General features: G+C 39.6%; 1 protein-coding gene and 1 long non-coding RNA gene across 5 annotated transcripts in view; both read left to right on the forward strand.

The window, feature by feature from the left end:
• LOC309642731 overlaps window positions 1-22,120 on the forward strand; it is a 414,473-nt gene that overhangs the window by 114,791 nt on the left and 277,562 nt on the right. The window lies entirely within an intron of this gene.
• Window positions 1-22,120, forward strand: part of PLA2G12B (phospholipase A2 group XIIB) — a 58,812-nt gene that overhangs the window by 17,791 nt on the left and 18,901 nt on the right. For 2 of the 4 annotated variants that reach the window (XM_082424611.1, XM_082424612.1), the window contains exons 1-2: window positions 10,020-10,337; window positions 21,289-21,377. In XM_082424611.1, the coding sequence (XP_082280737.1) occupies window positions 10,127-10,337; window positions 21,289-21,377 (300 nt within the window). In that variant the 5' untranslated portion in view covers window positions 10,020-10,126. Of the gene's footprint in view, window positions 10,338-21,288; window positions 21,378-22,120 lie in introns of all 4 variants that reach the window. The other 2 variants (XM_082424614.1, XM_082424613.1) reach the window with 2 other exon arrangements.

The following is a 22,120-nucleotide window of genomic DNA, read 5'->3' on the forward strand; positions in this document are numbered from 1 at the left end:
GTATGCAACCATGAGAAAGAAAGAAATCCTGTCATTTGCCACAACATGGATAGACCTTGAGGGCATTATGTTAAGTGAAATAAGTCAAAAAGAGAAAGACATACACTTTATGATATCACTTGTATGTGGAATCTAAAAAAGCAGAACTCATAGAAACGGAGAATAGAAAAGTGGTTGCCAGGGGTTGAGGGCTGGGAAAATTGGGGAGATGTCAGTCAAAGAATACAAACTTTCAGTTACAAAGTGAGTAAGTTCTGGAACTGAGGTGTTGACAGAGCCATTTCACACTAGGAGCTCTGTTCTGAAGGGCCGGGTGACAGGTCTCTGGATGTAGTACCCTTAAGCAAGTGAAACTACACTGAGCACAAAGGAAAAGAAAAAGAACTGCAATGTGTTCCACCTGAATGAAAGGAAGTTGGGTTGTGATAATATAATTCTGGATTCCATGGATTATTGTGTCTCAGAGGTAAGAGATAAAAGGAAGAGAAACAATATAGTGACTGGGCCCCACCCAACAACCTGCAGGCTCCAGCACTGGAACTCCTCAGGCCAAACAACCAGCAAGATAGGAACACAGCCTGACCCATCAGCAGACAGGCTGCCTAAAGTCATACTGAGCTCACAGCCACCTCAAAACACACCCCTTAACACAGCCCTGACCACCAGAGGGACAAGACCCAGCTCCACCCACCAGAGGGCAGGCACCAGTCCTTCCCACCAGGAAGACTGCACAAGCCCCTGAACCAACCTCACCCACCAGGGGGCAGACACCAGAAGTAAGAGGAACTATGACTCTGCAGCCTGCAGAAAGGAGACCACAAACACAGAAAGTTAGAGAAATATGTTGTAGATGGAGGAGCAAGATAAAAACCCATGAGAACAACTAAATGAAGGGGAGATAGACAATCTATCTGAAAAAGAATTCAGAGTAATGATAGTAAAGATGATCCAAAATCTCAGAAAAGAATGGAGGCGTAGACTGAAAAGGTACAAGAAATGTTTAACGAGGAGCTTGAAGATCTAAAGAACAAATAAACAGAGATGAACAATACAATAACTGAAATGAAAAATACACTAGAAGGAATCAATAGCAGAATAACTGAGGAAGAAGAACGAATAAGTGAGCTGGAAGACAGAGTGGTGGAAATCACTGTCACAGAACAGAATAAAGAAAAAAGAATGAAAAGAAATAGGGACAGTCTCAGAGACCTCTGTGACAATATTGAATGCACCAACATTTGCATTATAGGGGTCCCAGAAGGAGAAGAGAAAGAGAAAGGGCCTAAGAAAATATTTGCAGAGATTATAGCCAAAAACTTCCCTAACATGAGAAAGGACACATTCACTCAAGTCCAGGAAGTGCAGAGATTCCCATACAGAATAAACCGAAGGAGGAACATGCTGAGAAACATAATCAAACTGACAAAAATTAAATACAAAGAAAAAATATTAAAAGCAGCAAGGGAAAAGCAACAAACAACATACAAGGGAATCCCCATAAAGTTATCAGCTGATTTTTCAGCAGAAACTCTACAGGCCAGAAAGGAGCGGTGTGATATATTTAAAATGATGAAAGGGGAAAAACTACAACCAAGAATACTCTACCCCAGCAAGGCTCTCATTCAGATTCGACAGAAATATCAAAAACCTTACAGACAAGCAAAAGCTAAGAGAATTCAGCACCACCAAATCAGCTTTACAACACATGCTAAAGGAACTTCTCTAAGAGGGAAAGAGACCAGCAACTTAAAACAACTATATATATATATATATATATAGATATATAGATATATAGATATAGATATAGATATATAGATATATATATAACCTCATGGGAACTGCAAAGCAAAAAACTACAATAGATACACACACAAAAAAGAAAAAGCAACCTAAACACAACACTAAAGATAGTCATCAAATCACAAAAGAGAAAGGGAAGAAAAAAAACCTACAAAAACAAATCCAAAACAATTAAGAAAATGGCAATAGGAACATACATATTGATAATTACCTTAAATGTAAGTGGATTAAATGCTCCAACCAAAAGACATAGACTGGCTGAATGGATACAAAAACAAGACCCATATATATGCTGTCTACAAGAGACCCACTTCAGACCTAGGGACACATACAGACTGAAAGTGAGGGGATGGAAAAAGATAGCCCATGCAAATGGAAATCAAAAGAAAGCTGGAGTAGCAATTCTCATATCAGACAAAATAGACTTTAAAATAGACTCTTACAAGAGACAAAGAAGGACACTATATAATGATCAAGGGATCAATCCAAGAAGAAGATATAACAATTGTAAATATATATGCACCCAACATACGAGCACCTCAATATATAAGGCAAATGTTAACAGCTGTAAAAGGGGAAAATGACAGTAACACAGTAAGAGTGGAGGACCCTAACACCCCACTTACACCAATGGACACATCATCCAGACAGAAAATCCATAAGGAAACAGAGGACTTAAATGACACATTAAACCAGATGGACTTAATTGATAGTTATAGAGCATTCCATCCGAAAGCAGCAGAATACACATTCTTTTCAAGTGCACACACAACATTCTCCAGATAGATCACATGCTGGACCATAAAGGAAGCCTCAGTAAATATAAGAAAACTGAAATCATTATCAAGCATCTTTTCCAACCAAAACACTATGAGATTAGAAATAAATTACAGGAAAAAAAAACTGTAGAAAACACAAACACGTGGAGACTAAACAACCAATGGGTCACTGAAGAAATCAAAGAGGACATCAAAACATACCTACAGACTAATGACAACAAAAATACAACGATCCAAAACCTATGGGATACAGCAAAGAGGGAAGTTTATAGCAAAACAATCTTACTTCAGGAAACAAGAAAAATCTCAAATAAACAACCTAACCTTACACCAAAATCAACCAGAGAAAGAAGAACAAACAAAACCCAAAGTTAGAAGGAAAGAAATTATAAAGATCAGAGCAGAAATAAATGAAATAGAGATGAAGAAAACAATAGATCAGTGAAACTAAAACCTGGTTCTATGAAAAGATAAACAAAATTGATAAACCTTTAGCCAGACTTATCAAGAAAAAAAAGGAGACAGCTCAAATCAATAAAATTAGAAACGAACAAGAAGTTATAACGGACACCACAGAAAAACAAAGCATCCTAAGAGACTACTACAAGCAACTATATGACAATAAAATGGACAACCTAGAAGAAATGGACAAATTCTTAGAAAGCTGCAACCTTCCAAGACTGACTGGGAGGAAATAGAAAATATGAACAGACCAATCACAAGCACTGAAATTGAAACTGTGATTAAAAATCTTCAACAAAGAGAAGTCTAGGACCAGATGGCTTCACAGGCAAATTCTACCATACATTTAGAGAAGAGTTAACAACTACACTTCTGAAATTATTGCAAAAAATTGCAGAGGAAGGAACACTCCCAAGCTCATTCTGATACCAGAACCAGACAAAGATATCACAAAAAAAGAAAATTATAGGCCAATATCACTAATGAACACAGATGCAAAAAATCCTCAACAAAATACTAGCAAATCTAATCCAACAACACATTAAAAGGATCATACACCATGATTTAAGTGGGATTTATCCCAGGGATGCAAGGATTCTTCAATATATGCAAATCAATCAATGTGATACACCATACTAACAAATTGAAGAATAAAAACCATATGATCATCCCAATAGATGCAGAAAAAGTCTTTGATAAAATTCAACACCCATTTCTGATAAAAACTCTCCAGTAAGTGGGCATAGAGAGAACCTACCTCAACATAATAAAGGTCAAATATGACAAACCCACAGCAAACATCATTCTCAATGGTGAAAAACTGAAAGCATTTCCTCTAAGAACAGGAAGGAGATGAAGTTGTCTACTCTTGCCACTCTTATTCAACATAGTTTTTGAAGTCCAAGCCATGGCTATCACAGAAGAAAAAGAAATAAAAGGAATCCAAATTGGAAAACAAGAAGTAAAATGGTCACTGTTTGCAGATGACATGATACTATACATAGAAAATCCTAAAGATGGTACCAGAAAACTACTACAGATCATCAGTGAATTTGGTAAAGTTGCAGGATACAAAATTAATACACAAAAATCTCTTGCATTCTTCTACACTAACAACAAAAGATCAGAAAAGGAAATTAAGGAAACAATCCCATTTGCCATTGCATCAAAAAGAATAAAATACCTAGGAATAAACCTACCTAAGGAGGCAAAAGACCTCGACTCAGAAAACTATAAGATACTGATGAAAGAAATAAAAGATGACAGAAACAGATGGAGAGATATACCATGTTCTTAGATTGGAAGAATCAATACTGTGAAAATGACCCAAAGCAATCTACAGATTCAATGCAATCCCTATTGAATTACCAATGGCATTTTTAACAGAATTAGAACAAAAAATTTTACAATTTGTATGGAAACACAAAAGATCCTGAATAGCCAAAGAAATTTTGAGAAAGAAAAACAGAGCTGGAGGAATCAGGCTCCCTGACTTCAGACTATACTACAAAGATATAGTAATCAAAACAGTATGGTACTGGAACAAAAAGAGAAATATAGGTCAATGGAACAGGATAGAAAGTCCAGAGATAAACCCATGCACCTATGATTACCTAATCTATGACAAAGGAGGCAAGAATATACTAGATTGGCCAAAAAGTTCGTTCGGTTTTTTCCCATACGATTACTCTAGTAGTGCTTAGTTGTCTTTAACTTCATTCGAAACAATTTTGTATTGTGACAGGTGTCATATCAGCATGCATTTAAAAAAAAACTTAAAATTGGTGAATTTTAATATTGAAGATGGAAGAAAAAACACAACATTTTCTGCATATTATGCTTTTACTATTTCAAGGAAGGTAAAAATGCAACTGAAATGCAAGAAAAGATTTGTGCAGTGTATGGAGAAGGTGCTGGGACGGATCGAACATTCCAAAAGTGGTTTGTGAAGTTTTGCGTTGGAGATTTCTGGCTGGACGATGCTCTACTGTCAGGTAGACCAGTTGAAGTTGACAGTGATCAAACCGAGACATTAACTGAGAACAATCAATGTTATACCACGCAGGAGATAGCCGACATACTCAAAACATCCAAATCATTTGCACAAGCTTCGTTATGTTAATGGATTTGATGGTTGGGTTCACATAAGTTAAGCGAAAAAAACCTTCTTGCCCGTATTTCTACTTAAATGTAATGAAAATCTTCCGTTTTTAAAGCAAATTGTGACAGGTGATGAAAAGTGGATACTGTTCAATAATGTGGAACAGAAGAGATCATGGGGCAAGCAAAATGAACCACCACCAACCACACCAAAGGCCAGTCTTCATCCAAAGAAGGTGATGTTGTGTATATGGTGGGATTGGAAGGGAGTCCTCTATTATGAGCTCCTTCTGGAAAACCAAATGATTAATTCCAACAAGCACTGCTCCCAATTAGACCAACTGAAAGCAGCACTCATGAAAGCATCCGAAGTTAGTAAACAGAAAACACATAATTTTCCATCAGGATGATACAAGACCGTATGTTTTTTTGATGACCAGGCAAAAACTGTCACAGCTTGGCTGGGAAATTCTGATTCATCTGCCTTATTCACCAGACATTGCACCTTCGGATTTCCATTTATTTTGGTCTTTACAAAATTCTCTTAATGGAAAAATTTCAATTCCCTGGAAGACTATAAATGGCAGCTGGAACAGTTCTTTGATCAAAAAGATAAAAGGTTTTGGGAAGATGGAATTATGAAGTTGCCTGAAAAGTGGCAGAAGGTAGTGGGAAAAAACGGTGAATATGTTGTTCAATAAAGTTCTTGGTGAAAATGAAAAATGTGTCTTTTATTTTTACTTAAAAACCAAAGGAACTTTTAGGCCAACCTAATACAATGGAGAAAAGACAGTCTCTTCAATAAGTGGTGCTGGGAAAACTGACAGCTACATGTAAAAGAATGAAATTAGAACACTCCCTAACACTACACACAAAAATAAACTCAAAATAGATTAAAAAACTAAATGTAAGGATGGATACTATAAAACTCTTAGAGGAAAACATAGGCAGAACACTCTCTGACATAAGTCGCAGCAATATCTTTTTTGATCCACCTCCTAGATTACAATGAAAATAAAAACAAACAAAAAAAACAAATGGGACCTAATTAAATGTAAAAGCTTTTGCACAGAAAAGGAAACCATAAACAAAATGAAAAGACAGCCCACAGAATGGGAGAAAATATTTGCAAATGATGCAAGTGACATGGGATTAATCTCCAAAATATACAAACAGCTCATGCAGCTCAATATCAAAAAAACAAACAACCCTATCAAAAAATGGGAAGATCTAAATAGACATTTCTCCAAAGAAGACATACAGATGGCCAAAAAGCACATGAAAAGATGCTCAACATCACTAATTATTAGAGAAACGCAAATCAAAACTACAATGAGGTATCACCTCACACTGGTCAGAATGGCCATCATCAAAAAATCTACAAACAATAAATGCTGGAGATGGTGTGGAGAAAAGGGAATCCTCCTACACTGTTGGCGGGAATATAAATTGGTGGAGCCACTATGGAGAACAGTAGCCAAGACATGGAAGCAACCTAAATATTCATCAACAGAGGAATGGATAAAGAAGATGTGGTACATATATACAATGGAATATTATTCAGCCATAAAAAAGAACAAAATAATGCCATTTGCAGCAACACGGATGGACCTAGAGATTGTCATACTGAGTGAAGTAAGTCAGACACAGAAAGACAAATATGTGATTTCATTCATACGTGGAATCTAATTTTAAAAAATGATATAAATGAACTTATTTGCAAAACAGAAACAGATTCACACATTTTGAAAACAAACTTCTGGTTACCAAAGAGGAAACGTGGAGGGGGAGGGATAAATTAGGAGCTTGTGATTAACATACATACACTACTATATATAAAATAGATAACCAACAAGGACCTACTGTACAGCACAAGGAACTCTACTCAATATTCTGTAATAACCTATATGGGAACAGAATCTGAAAAAGAATGAATATATGTATCTGTATAACTGAATCACTTTACTGTACAGCTGAACTAACACAACATTGTAAATCAACTATACTCCAATAAAAGTTTTTTTAAAATCTGAAAAAGAATGTGTATATATATGTCTCATTCACTTTGCTGTACACCTGAAACTAACACATTGTAAATCAACTATACTCCAATAAAAAATTTTTTTAAAATGTTCTGAGGATGTAGTCTATAGCACATTGACTACAGTTCACAACATTTTATTATATATTTGAAAGTTGCTAAGAAAATTGATCTTAAATGTTCCCACCACCAAAAGGAATGATAATTATGTGAAGTGATGGAGGTGTTAACTAACCTTACTGTGGTAATCCTTGCACAATATATAAGTATCAAATCATCATGATGTACACCTTAAATTTACATAATGTTATATTCCAGTTATATCTCAAAAACACTGAGGAAAAAAACTAGGCAAAGAGGGACTTGAATAGACACTTCTCCGAAGATGACATACAAATGACCAAAAAGCTCCTGAAAAGGTGTTCATTATCTATGACTAATCATTAGAGAATGCAAATCAAAACTGCAATGAGATACTACCTCATACCCATTAGGATGGTTGTTGTCAAAAAAAAGGAAAATAACAAGCATTGGTAAGGATGTGGAGAAACTGGAACACTTGTGCATTGCTGGCAGCAATGTAACTGGTGCAGCCACAGTGGAAAACAATATGATGATTCCTCAAAAAGTTAAATGTAGAATTACCATATGATCTAGCAAATCCAATTCTAGGTATGCACCCAAAAGAATTGAAAGTAGGGACTCAAACAGGTATTTGTATACTAATTTCACAGCAGCATTATTCACAATAATGAGTACTGACACATACTTCAGCATGGATGAACCTTGACAACATTATGCTCAGTGAAACAAGCCAGACACAAAAGGACAAATATCGTATGAGCCATTTCTATGAGGTACCTTGTATAGACAAATTCATATGGACAGAAAGGAGAATAGTGGTTGCCAGAGGCTGAAGGAAAAGAATGCAGAATTATGTTTAATATGCATAGAGTTTCAATCTGGGATGATGAAGAATTTCTGGAGATGTAAAGTGACGACAGCTGAACAACATTGTGAATGTACCTAATGTAAAGACACTGCACTGTCCATTTAAAAAGTTAAAATAGTAAGTATGAATAGTTTACTGCAATTACAAAAAAATTTAAGGTATCAAGAAATGGGGGAAAAATACTATTACTAGCTCCAGTAAGAGCTGGGTCAGCAGAGCCTTCTCAAAACTAAAGATTATCAAATATTATTTGTGACCTTGCATTTGCCAAGAGCAACTGACATTGCTTTCAGTTGTATGAACTGAAAATGAAGTTATTAAAAGTATAAATTTTAATGACCTAATAGATGAATTTACAGAAAAGCAAGTCAGAAAAATGATCAATCACATCATATATTAATAAAGTATTATATATCTCATTATATAAAATTATGACACCAAAAATATTTTTGCAATTTATAAGCTTATATTGTTACTCAGTTATCACTATTACCCAATTATATTTTACAACAGTGATAACACAATAAAACATTTTTAAAGGAAAACTTTATATTTTAGGTCCTTTAATGGCTCTTTTTCCCTGCTTTTTGAAAAGGAGCTCCGCATTCTCAGTTTGACTGGGCACCCCAGATTATGTGATAGCTGGTTCTGACCCTCAGCTCTTATCCTTGATAGCCTGTTTATCTTTGACTGAGTCATTTAACCTTTGTATCTCAGTTTTCTCACCTCTCAAACAGGAATGGTATTTACCCTCCTTCATAGAATTGATGTGAAATTTAAAAATATATATATACACACACACACAGTGGTTTGAAAAATTATAGGTACTTTAAAATATTGGTGGCATTGTTGCTGTTCATATGATATATTTTATAACTACTACCCTTCCTGGAGTCTGAGTCTTTAGACAAATACATTTCTTATTTAAAATGAAGAAATTTAATTCATTATTTTCTCTGGGGCTTTCCAGACTTTTGAGAGAGAAGCTAAGTGACTCATTTGGTCCATAAAGCCATCGTTTTTTAGCTTAGTGATTTCATGGATGGAACTTATTTCTTCACATGACTAAAAGCAAAGTATAAACTGAAGATGATGCCAAAACACTAGACTTCGGTCAACACTTTTAAAGCCTAAAATTTCAAATAGCGATTCTGATAAACTCTCTGACTTTTAAGCAACTCAATGGAAGAACAACACTATGAGCGCTGAGTTACCCCAGCTCTATCTCAGGGCAATCTGTAGATACCAGATGCTGCTGAGTGTTAATAAAAATACTGCTGTAAATACAGAGGCAAAAATGCCCCAGCACCAGGATGGCTTTGATGAGGAGCTCTGCCAGATTAGAGGACTGAGTCTGAGAGCCAAGCATTGACCGACGCAGAAGCTGGGGTCCTAAATCTGAACCCTCCCATCATGCACACTTACAGCAAACTCTGACAATATCCAGACCGTTGGTACAGGTGACACTGTTGACCCGCCATCACTGGGGGTTTCCTGAGTCCTTTATACATCTTCCTGCATCTCCCTACATCTCCCTAGTTACCATACGTAGGTGACTGGCTTAGGGGTGCGGCTAGGTCCTTTGTGTCAAGAGGCCTGTCCTAGGGGACCAAACTTGTAACTAATCCATAGGTTAACCAGCTGGTTGGGGATAGAATTCCAATTGCTCCACAACTCATGCCTCTGAAAAGTTGGCTAACATCCCCCTGCTCCAGGGCCGGGGAATCCGCTCTGAAGTGTTCTCTCCCTCACTGGCCATCCCTCAGACAGGCCCTCCTACTGCTTAACCTTTGCCCTTTCTAATTGCCCTGATCTCATCCCAACCTCCAGAGCTGTGTTTAAAGTCCACCTCTGTGGAACACACAGATTGAGTGCTCCAGATAATCCCTTTCCCAGTCCTGCCTGGCATCTGGCCGGTGGGCCGTGTACCCAGACTTCCTGGGACACTGGCTGGGGTTTGAGGAGGGACCTCAGTACCTACCTGGCTACAGGATGACGCTAGCCACCAGCTTCTTGATTTTGTGGCTCAGCCTGGGGGGTGGCCTGGCTCAGAGTGACACCAGCCCTGACGCAGAGGAGTCCTATTCAGACTGGGGCCTTCGGCACATCCGGGGCAGCTTTGAATCTGTCAACAGCTACTTCGATTCCTTTCTGGAACTGCTGGGAGGGAAAAATGGAGTCTGTCAGTACAGATGCCGATATGGTGAGTGCACGGCTTCTCTTCCGGTGAGACTCTCACTGGTGGACCTGTGAACAGCCTGAGCAGGGCCACAATCTGTCATGCGCTTTTTCCTGTTATCCACCTCTTAGAGGAGTGCCAGATTCAGCAACTAAAAATATAGGACACCCAGTGAAATCTGAATTTCAAATAAACAACCAAGACTTTGTTAAAATATGTGAGATATTTGGGACACACTTATAGTGACAAATTACTGGTTGTTTATCTGAAATGTAAATTTCACTGAGCTTCCTGTGTTTTACCTGGCAAACCTATTCCAAGGAGTTTTGCGAGAATTGTTTCCCTGGGGACAATTTACTGGGTTTATTGTGAGGCAGGTAGGTACTTAGGAAAAGGTGGCAAGAGTGGGGAGAAAGAATAAGAGATGTCTTTGGGAGGTGTTCCTAGGGATGGAAACTAAGCTGAACATTCAGGAAAAATTCTGCCAGAAAACTCTGAGCTTCCTCAGTTACTCTGCTCCTAGCTTGGAAATGGATTCGCCTCTCTCCCTGAATGCAGTTCACACCTTCCTTCCAGATCTGTCAGTCTCTGATCAATTTGCCTGACCCTGCCCCTCCCCCAAGAGAGCTGTCCCTGCCTCAGTCAGCAATGGCAGTCCTCTGGTGGGTAGGATGGGTGTCTGCCAGCTGCCTCTGTCCACCAGGCATCAGGCCCCAAGCAGGCCTGGGACTGTCCCTCAGGTCTGGTGTGGGATGTGGAACTGAATAGGTAGGACCTCACCTGAGTTGTAAAGAGGGTACATGGGAGCCTGCGTGCAGGCCTGGCTGCAGAAGAGCAGACCCTGTGGCCTGTCCTTCCTTCACCTCGCACTGGAATTCAGTGTAACGGGAGCAGAATGTGGAGCCCTGGACCTTGCAGCTGGGAGGCAAGGGGTAACTTCAACCGCAAACGAGAATGTTTCTGAAAGCATACACAGCCTCAAACAGCATTTGCTTCCCTGTTTAGTTTACCAGATGTTTCATCATGGGATTAAGAGATGAAAATGGTGAGTTTAGCCTAGCAGGAAAACACTTGAGAAATATTTTCTCCAGACGCTCAACAGACAAAACTCAGCTTGGAGAGAGACTCAAAAGAGCTACACACTTGCTGGACTCACCCAGTCTCGCAGTCCCTTTTTAACCTTTGAGCGGGGGAAATCCCTTCCTTTTAAACGGGGAGTGATTAAGAGACCATGGTTAAGCCTCCAGAACCAAAAGTTTTACAGCACAGGGGCTTCCCTGGTGGCGCAGTGATTGAGAATCTGCCTGCCAATGCAGGGGACACGGGTTCGAGCCCTGGTCTGGGAAGATCCCACATGCCGCGGAGCAACTGGGCCCGTGAGCCACAATTACTGAGCCTGCGCGTCTGGAGCCTGTGCTCCGCAACAAGAGAGGCCGCGATAGTGAGAGGCTCGCGCGCCGCGATGAAGAGTGGCTCCCGCTCGCCACAACTAGAGAAAGCCCTCGCACAGAAACGAAGACCCAACACAGCCATAAATAAATAAATAAGAGGATGCATTTCAAATAGTAAAAAAAAAAAAAAAAAAAAAGTTTTACAGCACAGAAGCTTTCATCTCAGAGGGGAACGTTGAAAAAAGGAAGCTGCAGCGTCTTTGTGAAGATTCCATAGGGTAAACCTGTGCTAGGACCCACCTGGACCACTAGCAATGTCTTCGTCCAAGGTGTGTTAGACTAATGCAGAGATGCCTTGTCACAGGGACTGTTCTCACCTAGTTTGCATGGATAGGGCAGGAAAGGGTTAACTCACTTCAGATATTTGATCAACACTGGTGCTATTTTCCTTCCTGAAGGCAACACAAGACTTAGGTCTGTGGCTGAGCAAATAGATAACAGAAGGATTTTGTTTTTTTAAGGGAAACGAAAACCAAACCCTCTTTTTTCTCTAGCAAAACGGCATTAAAAGATTTTAGCAAATTTTGGTTGCAAGCCTGCACCTGGGTCGGTCGATGCATCAGCCACGGGTGGGGGATGGGAATAGTCAACAGAGAGATTGCAGGAACACAAATAACTCCACTCACTCTACAAAACAGGACCTGTCCAACCAGGGGTCTGAAAAACACGCAGGAAATAGGGGGTTAAGCCTTGTTACCTCTGGAACGCAGCAGAGCCAAGAACCTGGAGGCTGTGCCCAAGCAGTACAGAACTTCTTCTTAAGTTGAGTGTGGATCAAGCAGGCTTTTGAACAGATAACGCCTAATAACTAACTGAGTCTTTCTGTTTGCCTTGTGATACACTTCTTGTGCACAATGCTTCTCTTTCTTTAAAAGAAACTTGCCGTGCTGCAAATCCCCTGAAGGGCTTGTTTAAACAGACTGTTGGCCCTCACCCCTCTTATACTGATTGGGTAGGTCTGGGGTGGGACCAGAAAATTTGCATTCTTAAGTGTTCGCAGGTGATCCTGCTGCTAGTGGTCCTGGGACCACGCTTTGAGGAAAAACTGCTTTAAAAACTGCAATTTTTTTTTTTTTTTTTTTTGTCAGAAGGAACAGTTTAGCAACAGTTAGTCTACAAGAAAAAAAATTGCCATTTGGTAGGTACTTACCACTGCTTAAAACAGTGGTTCCTACCTTGCTCTGCACTTAGAATCACCTGGGGGGGGGTGCTTTAAAAAATGCCTGCTGCCCGAATCAATTAAATGGGGATCTCCATGGGCTGGACCTAGACATCGTTATTTTAAACGTTTCCCAGGTGATTGCAAGGTGCGACCAAGGTAGAGAGCACTATTTAAGGGGTCATTCAGCCCATAGGTTGTTCAGACAGGCAAAGGTGTATTTGTATCCTGCTAGCCTACACTAGCGTATCAATATTGCTTTCCACACTTCTTGTATCTACAATTCGTTTTCAGGTCAACACACAACATCTGAACTTGCCAAATGATGGGGCTGTAAATATAACGAGATTCAGCACGGATCAATAGCATACATGGTACAACTCGTTTAAGGGGTCTGCACTAATGTGAACACGATTCCTTCTCCCACCTCAGGGATTCTGATTCAGTAGGTCTGTGCTAGGAACTGCACACGTGGTCCTCGAACCAGACTTTGAGAAATACTAGTAATGGAAAAATAGGGGTTTGTACTTGGGGGGGGGGTGTCTCATTGCTGATGACCTTGGGCAAGTTACGTCTCTCAACCTTTGCTTCCTCATGTTTATAACTAATGTTAATAATACCTACCTTACAAGGTTGTTGTAAGAATTAAAGATAATATATATAAAGAATTAGTGCCGTATGGAACATGGCAGGTACCAAACAAATTTTATAAATGTTATGAGAAAATCTGGTGAACAGGTTAACTATGCATTCTGATTCTTCAGATTCCCTTTCAAAATAAAATTAAAAAACATGAAATCCCAGTGCTGGACAACACCCTCTCAGCTTCTGGAAGAGATCATCAAATGATGATTTAGGTGTTCTGTGCCTTTATGAAGGTCTCTGAGGCAGAGTTTCTGTGTCTTGTAAATCATGATTTAAGCTATTATCCACACTGTCACACTTCGATAAAAGGACCTCATGATGATTTTCTTCTTGGGTTTAGTTCTAGGAAGAAAGGTATCCTTAAATATCAGCGTTCTTATTTTCAGGAGAACTTTTTATCTGTTTGAAATCTTAGAGCAAAATTTTATGAACCTGTGAGTTTATACATTTTTCTAGACAAAGAATTCACAGCCTTCAAAAGATTCTTAGAGGACCTGTGGCCCCCAAAAAGAAAACAGCTACTGACTTAGAGAGCAAAGGTTGTTCTCGAGAAGGGTGAGGAAATGTCCAGGTTTGCTGGTGATGGAGGGAAGGGGTGCGGGTTCCTGAAACGTGGGACTTTAAGTACTAAAACAAGGATGGTCCCAGGCAAACCAGGACAAGTAGCTCGCCTTACCTCATGCAGTAACTTAATGTGTTTTAGTGACTGAAATAGAGTTTATTGCTTCAGTTAAATTGTCACAGTTCTGTTTTGTTCCCTTGTTGTGTTCCTCATGCTGTATTTGAGGGTTTCTGGCAGGAAGCAGGATGTGCCCTTCAAATACGGCCCTTGGACTCCTAGGTAGACCTCTAGTGGAGCACACAGAGCCACTTCTGCAGGAACCAGCTGGGTGGGGAGAAGGGCCACACCTTCCTAGGAGGCTTAACCCTTGACCTGGGTGATAAAGCCCCAGACATTTTTACTGTTGTTTTCAGTGACAAAACAGAGAGAAAAACGGTGGGGCCTGGGAGGCAGCGGACCTTCCTGCTGGTAGAACTTTCGGGTTTCATGCCTAACTCCCTCATTTGTCTTTTAAGTGTTTTGTGGCGTTTCACTTTATGCAGAAGTTTTAAATTTTCCTAAGAACCAGTCTATCAGTCCTTTTCTTTATAGCTTCTGCATCTTTTGTCTTGCTTAAAAGACCATCCTCACATCAAGATCATAACGACATTCGGCTCTTTTTTTCTGTGAAAGCAGCTGTAGCTAATACGTAAGGAATGAGTGTTCCTGTGTTCTGAAAAAAACTTTTTTGTGAGCACTAAAATTTTAATTTCAAATAACTTTCATATGTCGCACAATACTATCCTTGTTTTGACTTTTCCCCCAATCATTTAAAAATATAAAAATCATTTTTATCTGGCAGGTTATACAAGAACAGGCAATGGGCTGGACTTGGGCCGGTGTTTGCCAAGCCCTGATCCAGAAGATCAGATGGTCAGCCTCCCACTCCTATAAATAGCCAAAACCAAAAAATAAAATTAGTTTGTGGACATTGTACATTATTGATGCCTAGACGCAAAACATCAAACTGAAAAGACTCAACACAACTCAAATCTGCTCCAACTGTAATATGAGGATATAGTACCTTATTTCTGTCTGGATTCAAACCATCAAACTGAAAAGATTCAACACAACTCAAATCTGCTCCAACTGTAATATGAGGATATAGTACCTTATTTCTGTCTGGACTCAAACCATCACCTTTTTTCTTAGAACTTTTAATTCAAGCTTCAAACAGAATTTCTACAGCTTTCGTAAAAAAAAAAAAAAAAAAAACTGTCATCAATATCAGACCAGGTGGGGCGTGTCTATAGTTGGTGTCCCATTAGCTTTCAAACTGGGATATCAGAGTTTTATCTTCTGTGAGTTACCAACTGCAAAAAGGGCAGAGGGTAACTCAGGGAACTGGACTGAGTCTGCTGCAGAAGCCCTTTATCAGAGAAATTATTAAAGAGTTGAAGTTCACCATCAAATTTAGACATTTGTTTCTTCATTGAAATTTTTTTCCTGATTTCTATAAAGCTAGTATAGGTAGAACATTTGTAAAAGAACAATCTGAAGAAAAAATAAAATCACCATAGTCTCACCTCCAAGAGACAATATGCTTTAATTGTATCATAGTGTGATTATTTTCATATGTGTAATTTGATTACTAATATTATTTAATACACTTTACCCATTCCCCTATTCCCAGTGCTACAACAAGTACAGGACCTCTCCATTACAAATAACAAGAAAGACGAGGTGGAAATAAAATATTAAAACAAAAAACACACACTCAACCTAGAATGAAATAAAGGGAAAACTTCAAGTTCCAGAAATGAACGGGAAATAAAAAGCCAAAGTGGTAGCAGGAGCTGATGCTGCCATGGCCCTTGGGGGTGTCAGTCTGGAACATATATAGACTCCAGGGGCTGAGGAATGGGCTTTATTGCTCATACAGACAGAGGAAAAGTAAATTTCACCTGTAAGAATTGGGAAGTTGGAACTGAACAGTCTGCATAAAGCTTAGAGCCTGAGAAACTGTCTAGTCTGTTTAAAAGGGATTAGATTATTGGATTATCCAATATTCCAAGAAGTAGCAAGAATGCTTTCTGTCCACCTGGGGCTGGAGCTTGGAGGAGGAATAAAGAACATCCACTAAGAAAAATCACTACCTGGGCTCCCCTGGTGGTGCAGTGGTTAAGAATCCACCTGCCAATGCAGGGGACATGGGTTCGAGCCCTGGTCCATGAAGATCCCACATGCTGCGGAGCAACTAAGCCTGTGCACCACAACTACTGAGCCTGCGCTCTAGAGCCCGTGAGCCACAACTACTGAGCCCACACACATAGAGCCTGTGGTCCGCAACCAGAGAAGCCACTGCAATGAGAAGCCTGCGTACCACAAGGAAGAGTAGCCCCTGCTTGCTGCAACTGGAAAAGGTCCACACACAGCAATGAAGACTCAATGCAGCCAAAAAAAAAAATCACTCCTGAGGTATACACTATGCATAGGTGAGGAATCTGAATCTATACAGCTGGCCTCGTGTGAGTATCCCAAGCTGAGAAATTAACATAAAGACATGTGTCTCACTTATCTTGGGACTCCTAGAGCCACAGCAAAAGCAATTAGGGATTACTCTGTAGTATGTGACACAGGGCACAGGAATTCATTTAGAAAAACAAGCCCTCCAGAAAACAATTACATACCATTCGAAAAGATAATCCACCATGCGGGAGAGTCAGTAGACATTAAAAAATGAAATGGCATCCCAAGGATTGGAGATAATAAAAAAATAACAACATTTGAAATTATTAAAGAAATAAAAGAAGGAATAGAAAACATAATTAAAAAACAGAACTCAATGAAAACGAACACACAGATTTAAAGAAGATTTACATAGAACTCCAAGAAATGAAAATTATAGTCATCAGAAGAAAAAAACTCAGTGGATGGGTTACATAGCAGATAACCTAGCAGTTAGTCAACCTAGAGATAATTAGTAAAATGGAAAATAAATTTGATGAAGCTAGTAAAAATTCAGTACAGAGAGAAAAAGATAGAAAATATGAGAGATTAAGATATATGAAGGACAGGATTAAAAAGACTCACCATTCAGTAATAAGAGGCCCAGAAGGAGAAACTATAGAGAATGAAGAAAATAAAAAATTCAGACAAGGGCTGTGAATTCTCCAGAGGTGAAAGACACCCGAGACTTCAGCTTGTTCCAAGTCGGGTAAGGATACACAGTCCACCTATAGATACATTGTAGTGAAACTGTGAGGATTGAGGAAATTGGAATTTTTGTGCATTTCTGGTGGGAATGCAAAATGGTACAGCTGATGAAGAAAGCCTGCTGATAGTTCCTCAAAAAGTTAAACAGAATTACTATGTGACACAGCAATTCCACTCCTCAGGTATGTATACCCAAAAGAACTGAAAACAGATATTCAAACAAATACTTGTACACAATTATTCATAGCAGCACTCTTCACAATAGCCAAAAGATGGAAATGACCACCACGTCCATCAATGGTGGATGAATAAACAAACTGGGGTAGATCCAGAGAATGGAATATTATTCAGCCATAAAAATAATATTGATGAACTGTGAAAGATGGAGCATGACTGCTAAAGATGGGTATGGGGATGATAAAAATGTTCTAAAATTAGATTGTGGTGATGGTCTCACAACTCTGTGAAAAGCTAAAACCCATTGAATTACACACATTAAATGGGTGAACGTATAATATATTAATTACATCTCAATAAAGCTGTCGTAGAAAAAAATGTAATGAAAAAGAGATGCAAATCATAATGGCAACTGCAATAGTTAAGTATTGTTGAGTAGCAGGTGACCCCCAAACTTAGAAGCAGAAAATAACAAACATTTATTGTATCACACAGTTTCTGAGTGTCAGGAATCTAGGGGCTCTGCTGGGTGTTTCTGGCTCTGAGTTTCTCATAAAGTTGTAGTCACACTGCCTGTTGATATTACAGTCTCTGAAGATATGACTGAAGCTGGAGATCTCCTTCCAAACTCATGTGGCTGTTAGCAGGAAGCTTTAGTTCTTTACCAATGGACCTTTCCATGACAGAAGTTGTAGCCTTTTTTTTTTTTTTTGACATCTTTATTGGAGTATAATTGCTTTACAATGTTGTTAGTTTCTGCTGTATAACACAGTGAATCAGCTATATGTATACATATATCCCCATATCCCCTCCGTCTTGCGTCTCCCTCCCACCCTCCCTATCACACCCCTCTAGGTGGTCACAAAGCACCAAGCTGATCTCCCTGTGCTATGCAGCTGCTTCCCACTAGCTATCTATTTTACATTTGGTAGTGTACATACGTCAATGCTGCTCTCTCGCTTTGTCCCAGCTTACCCTTCCCAGAAGTTGTAGTCTTTTATACTGTAATCTTGGAAGCAACATAGCTCCACTTCTGCCATATTCTGTTGATCACACAGACCAACCCTAGGACAATACACAAGGTTATGAATACCAGGAGATGGGGATCACTGAGGGCCATCTTGAAACACCATCATATACACATGTTGTACCACAGCAACAAATACCCAAACAGACTGTGGCAGAGACTGCTTATTGCCCCCCTTTTCTACATTCATAAGCCCTCCTCCCAACTTCCAGCAGGGCTCATGGCTGCCTCCATTGAAGAAAAACTTCATTTCCTAGCCCACCTTTGCAACTAGGTGTTGCCATTTGATTAAGGTCTGGCCAAAGGGAAGTAAGATGAAGTGATGTGTGTAACATTCTGGAGTGTGTTTATTAAAGAGAGGAGCTCTGACCTTTCCACCTCCTTCTTCCATCCTGCTGCTTGTAATATGGATGTGTTGGCTGAAGCTCCACCTTGGACCATGAGAGTCAGGGCTAAATTCCAGGGCTGGTAGAGCTGAAGGCTAGAAGCAGCCTGGGTTCCAGAAAAGGTCAGATTTATCATTCCAGCCTTCTGAGCCTTAATTCTGGATCTTGATGAGATATCCTATCTTGTTTAAGCATCTGAATAATACAGTATTTGGAGGTATAATAAATATATGGAGAGGGCTTCCCTGGTGGTGCAGTGGTTGAGAGTCCGCCTGCCAATGCAGGGGACACGGGTTCGAGCCCTGGTCTGGGAGGATCCCACATGCCGCGGAGCAACTGGGCCCGTGAGCCACAACTACTGAGCCTGCGCGTCTGGAGCCTGTGCTCCGCAACAAGAGAGGCCGCGATAGTGAGAGGCCCGCGCACCGTGATGAAGAGTGGCCCCCACTCACTGCAACTAGAGAAAGCCCTCTCACAGAAACAAAGGCCCAACACAGCCAAAAATAAATATAAATTAAAAAAAATATATATGGAGAAAATTATAACACTGTTGAAAGACATAAAGGAAGACCTAAGTAAATGGAAAGCTATATTAGGCCCATGTTTGGGAATTCAGAATATTATAAGAAAGTCAGTTGTCTCCAAATTAATCTATAAATTCAATGTATTTTAAATAAAAATCCTCATTTCATCTCTTGTAGACATAATCTACATGTCTCATATAGACTAATTTGACTCTCAAATTCATATGCAAGAGTAAAAGTCCAAGAGTAATGAAGGCAGTTTTTAAGAATAATAAGGAGGGAGGGCTCTAAAGCATAGACTTCGTACCTAAAAATTAAAACAGAAAGATGGGGTGCAAAGGGGCTTCAACTGTACTTACACCATTTAATTAAACAGAAGAAATATTTACAGCACATTTGGCAAGTTAACATTCATTGTGTTTGTGTAGTGGGTACATGGGTATTTGTTTCTCTGACTTCAGTTTTGAAATATTTCATAATACAAAATAATTGAAAATAAAATACCTGGCAGGAGAAGACTAAAGAAAAGAAAGAGGAAATGCCATATGTCTCACTTGGAGGATTAATTCTTAGCTTATTTCCTCCGTCTTTTGTTATGTCTTGCATCTCCTACATGAGGCAAAGGAACTGGGGAAAGAACATGGGCTTTGGAGACAAACAGGATATCTGGATTTATATCCCAATTCCCCCACTTTCTATATGACTCAGGCAAGTCACAAAACCTCTTAGCCCCATATTCCTTGTCTGGATAATGGGATAAAAATACTCACTGCAGATGACTGTCCTGAGGTCATCTCAGGTCAAGGTTATCTTTATCTATAATGACTACCCTTGACACACTGACAAAGCTTCTCTGTATGTATTTGCAAGATTATAAAATTACCCAAAAGCCATGTAGGAGAAACCAAGAAATCCAAAGCTTTTCAGATAGTTTCGCCTTAGTTCTGTGACACAGATACCTAAAATGTTTCACTGGGGTGTTTTCTTTGCCCTTTGGTAAACAATGCTTTGTCTGCATTTATGGAATCTTGCAAAATTTCCTTCACGTTATTCTAAAAAAGTTTGTGGTACTGTTTTAGTTCTGATCCCTTAAGTGTATGATCAGGTCTTTGTGCATAGTATGTGGTCTTACAGTGGATAAAAGAATGAGAAACCTTGAGTTTTAGTTTGGTTTTGCCACAGACCTTATCTTCAAGGTCGTGCATGTAAGAAACATTAGAATTGTTAGTAAATAAGTGCTCATAAAATTCTTCAATATAAGGAGAAAAACGCCAACCTGGTCTGAAGGTTATTACTCTTTTATGATATCATCATAATCATCATCACCACCTAATTTAAGTCTGGTGAGGAGCAGTGACTTTTTCTTTTAATTAAAAATAATTTTTTATTTATTTATTTTATTTTCGGCTGCATTGGGTCTTTGCTGCTGCGCGCGGGCTTTCTCTAGTTGCGGCGAGTGGGGGCTACTCTTTGTAGCGGTACGCGGGCTTCTCATTGCAGTGGCTTCTCTTGTTGCAGAGCACGGGCTCTAGGTGTGTGGGCTTCAGTAGTTGTGGCATGCAGGCTCAGTAGTTGTGATTCGCGGGCTCTAGAGCGCAGGCTCAGTAGTTGTGGCGCACGGGCTTAGTTGCTCCGCAGCACGTGGGATCTTCCCGGACCAGGGATTGAACCTGTGTCCCCTGCATTGGCTGGCGGATTCTTCACTGCGCCACCAGGGAAGTCCCAGGGGCACTGACTTTTAAAGGAAAAACTGAACATGCTTTTTAGATCATTTTTATTTGATGAATGTTCCCAAATGCTTAATTTCTAAACATTTCTTCCCGCTTCTTTCCTCTCTTTCCCCTGCTAGGAAAGGCACCAATGCCCAGACCTGGATACAAGCCTCAGGAGCCCAACGGCTGCAGTTCCTATTTCCTGGGTCTCAAGGTACCAGAAAGTGTATGTACACCACCATTGTTTTCTTAGGTGACTGGTTTTAACTAAAACTAATCCAAGAGTTACCACTGATGGAACTCAACACTTATGGAATATGATTGAGAAATACGATTAGTATTTTAAATTGGATACAGAGAAAGGGAGATAATTTTCAAGGAAAGTTTCTGATTTCCTTTTCTCAGAGGCAGCTATCCCCCAGATAAGCCGTTGTGTACTGAACTCTGAAAGCACCAATGCAAATATCAGCTGAGCCTTAGTGAACCAAACATAACTTAATTTGAAATACATCTGACAAGTTTGACTTATTTAAATTGGTGAGACTTTCCAGTGATGTACTGGAGCAAACTGGTACTGACCAGTACCAGTGAGGGCTGATTGCTGTATCCTCAGCACTTTTGCAAGCGGCTGACTTGATGACGGTACCGTCCAACCAACTATGTTTGGAGTATTAACATCATAGAAACTGGCAAACACACCTCCACCCACCCACATGCCCACACACACAACCGGCCACTGGCTAAACATTTATCATTTTGCCTCTGACCATTTCTCAAACTGTCGACTTCCTCTAAAAGCAAGGAATAATTAATTTCTTTTAAGACCCCTTGGAAGCCCTTTTACCTTTTTCACTTTAGAAAAGAGGTTTCATGTAAAATGTAGGTAGAAAGATTTCATATCTAAAATCATAGTTTAGCTATGTCTTTAGTTGGTGTCTTAATCAGGCTAAACGTCACTTTTCTGCTGGT

Source organism: Balaenoptera physalus (genome assembly GCF_965194825.1).
Source record: "Balaenoptera physalus genome assembly, chromosome: 14".
NCBI lineage: Eukaryota > Metazoa > Chordata > Mammalia > Artiodactyla > Balaenopteridae > Balaenoptera > Balaenoptera physalus.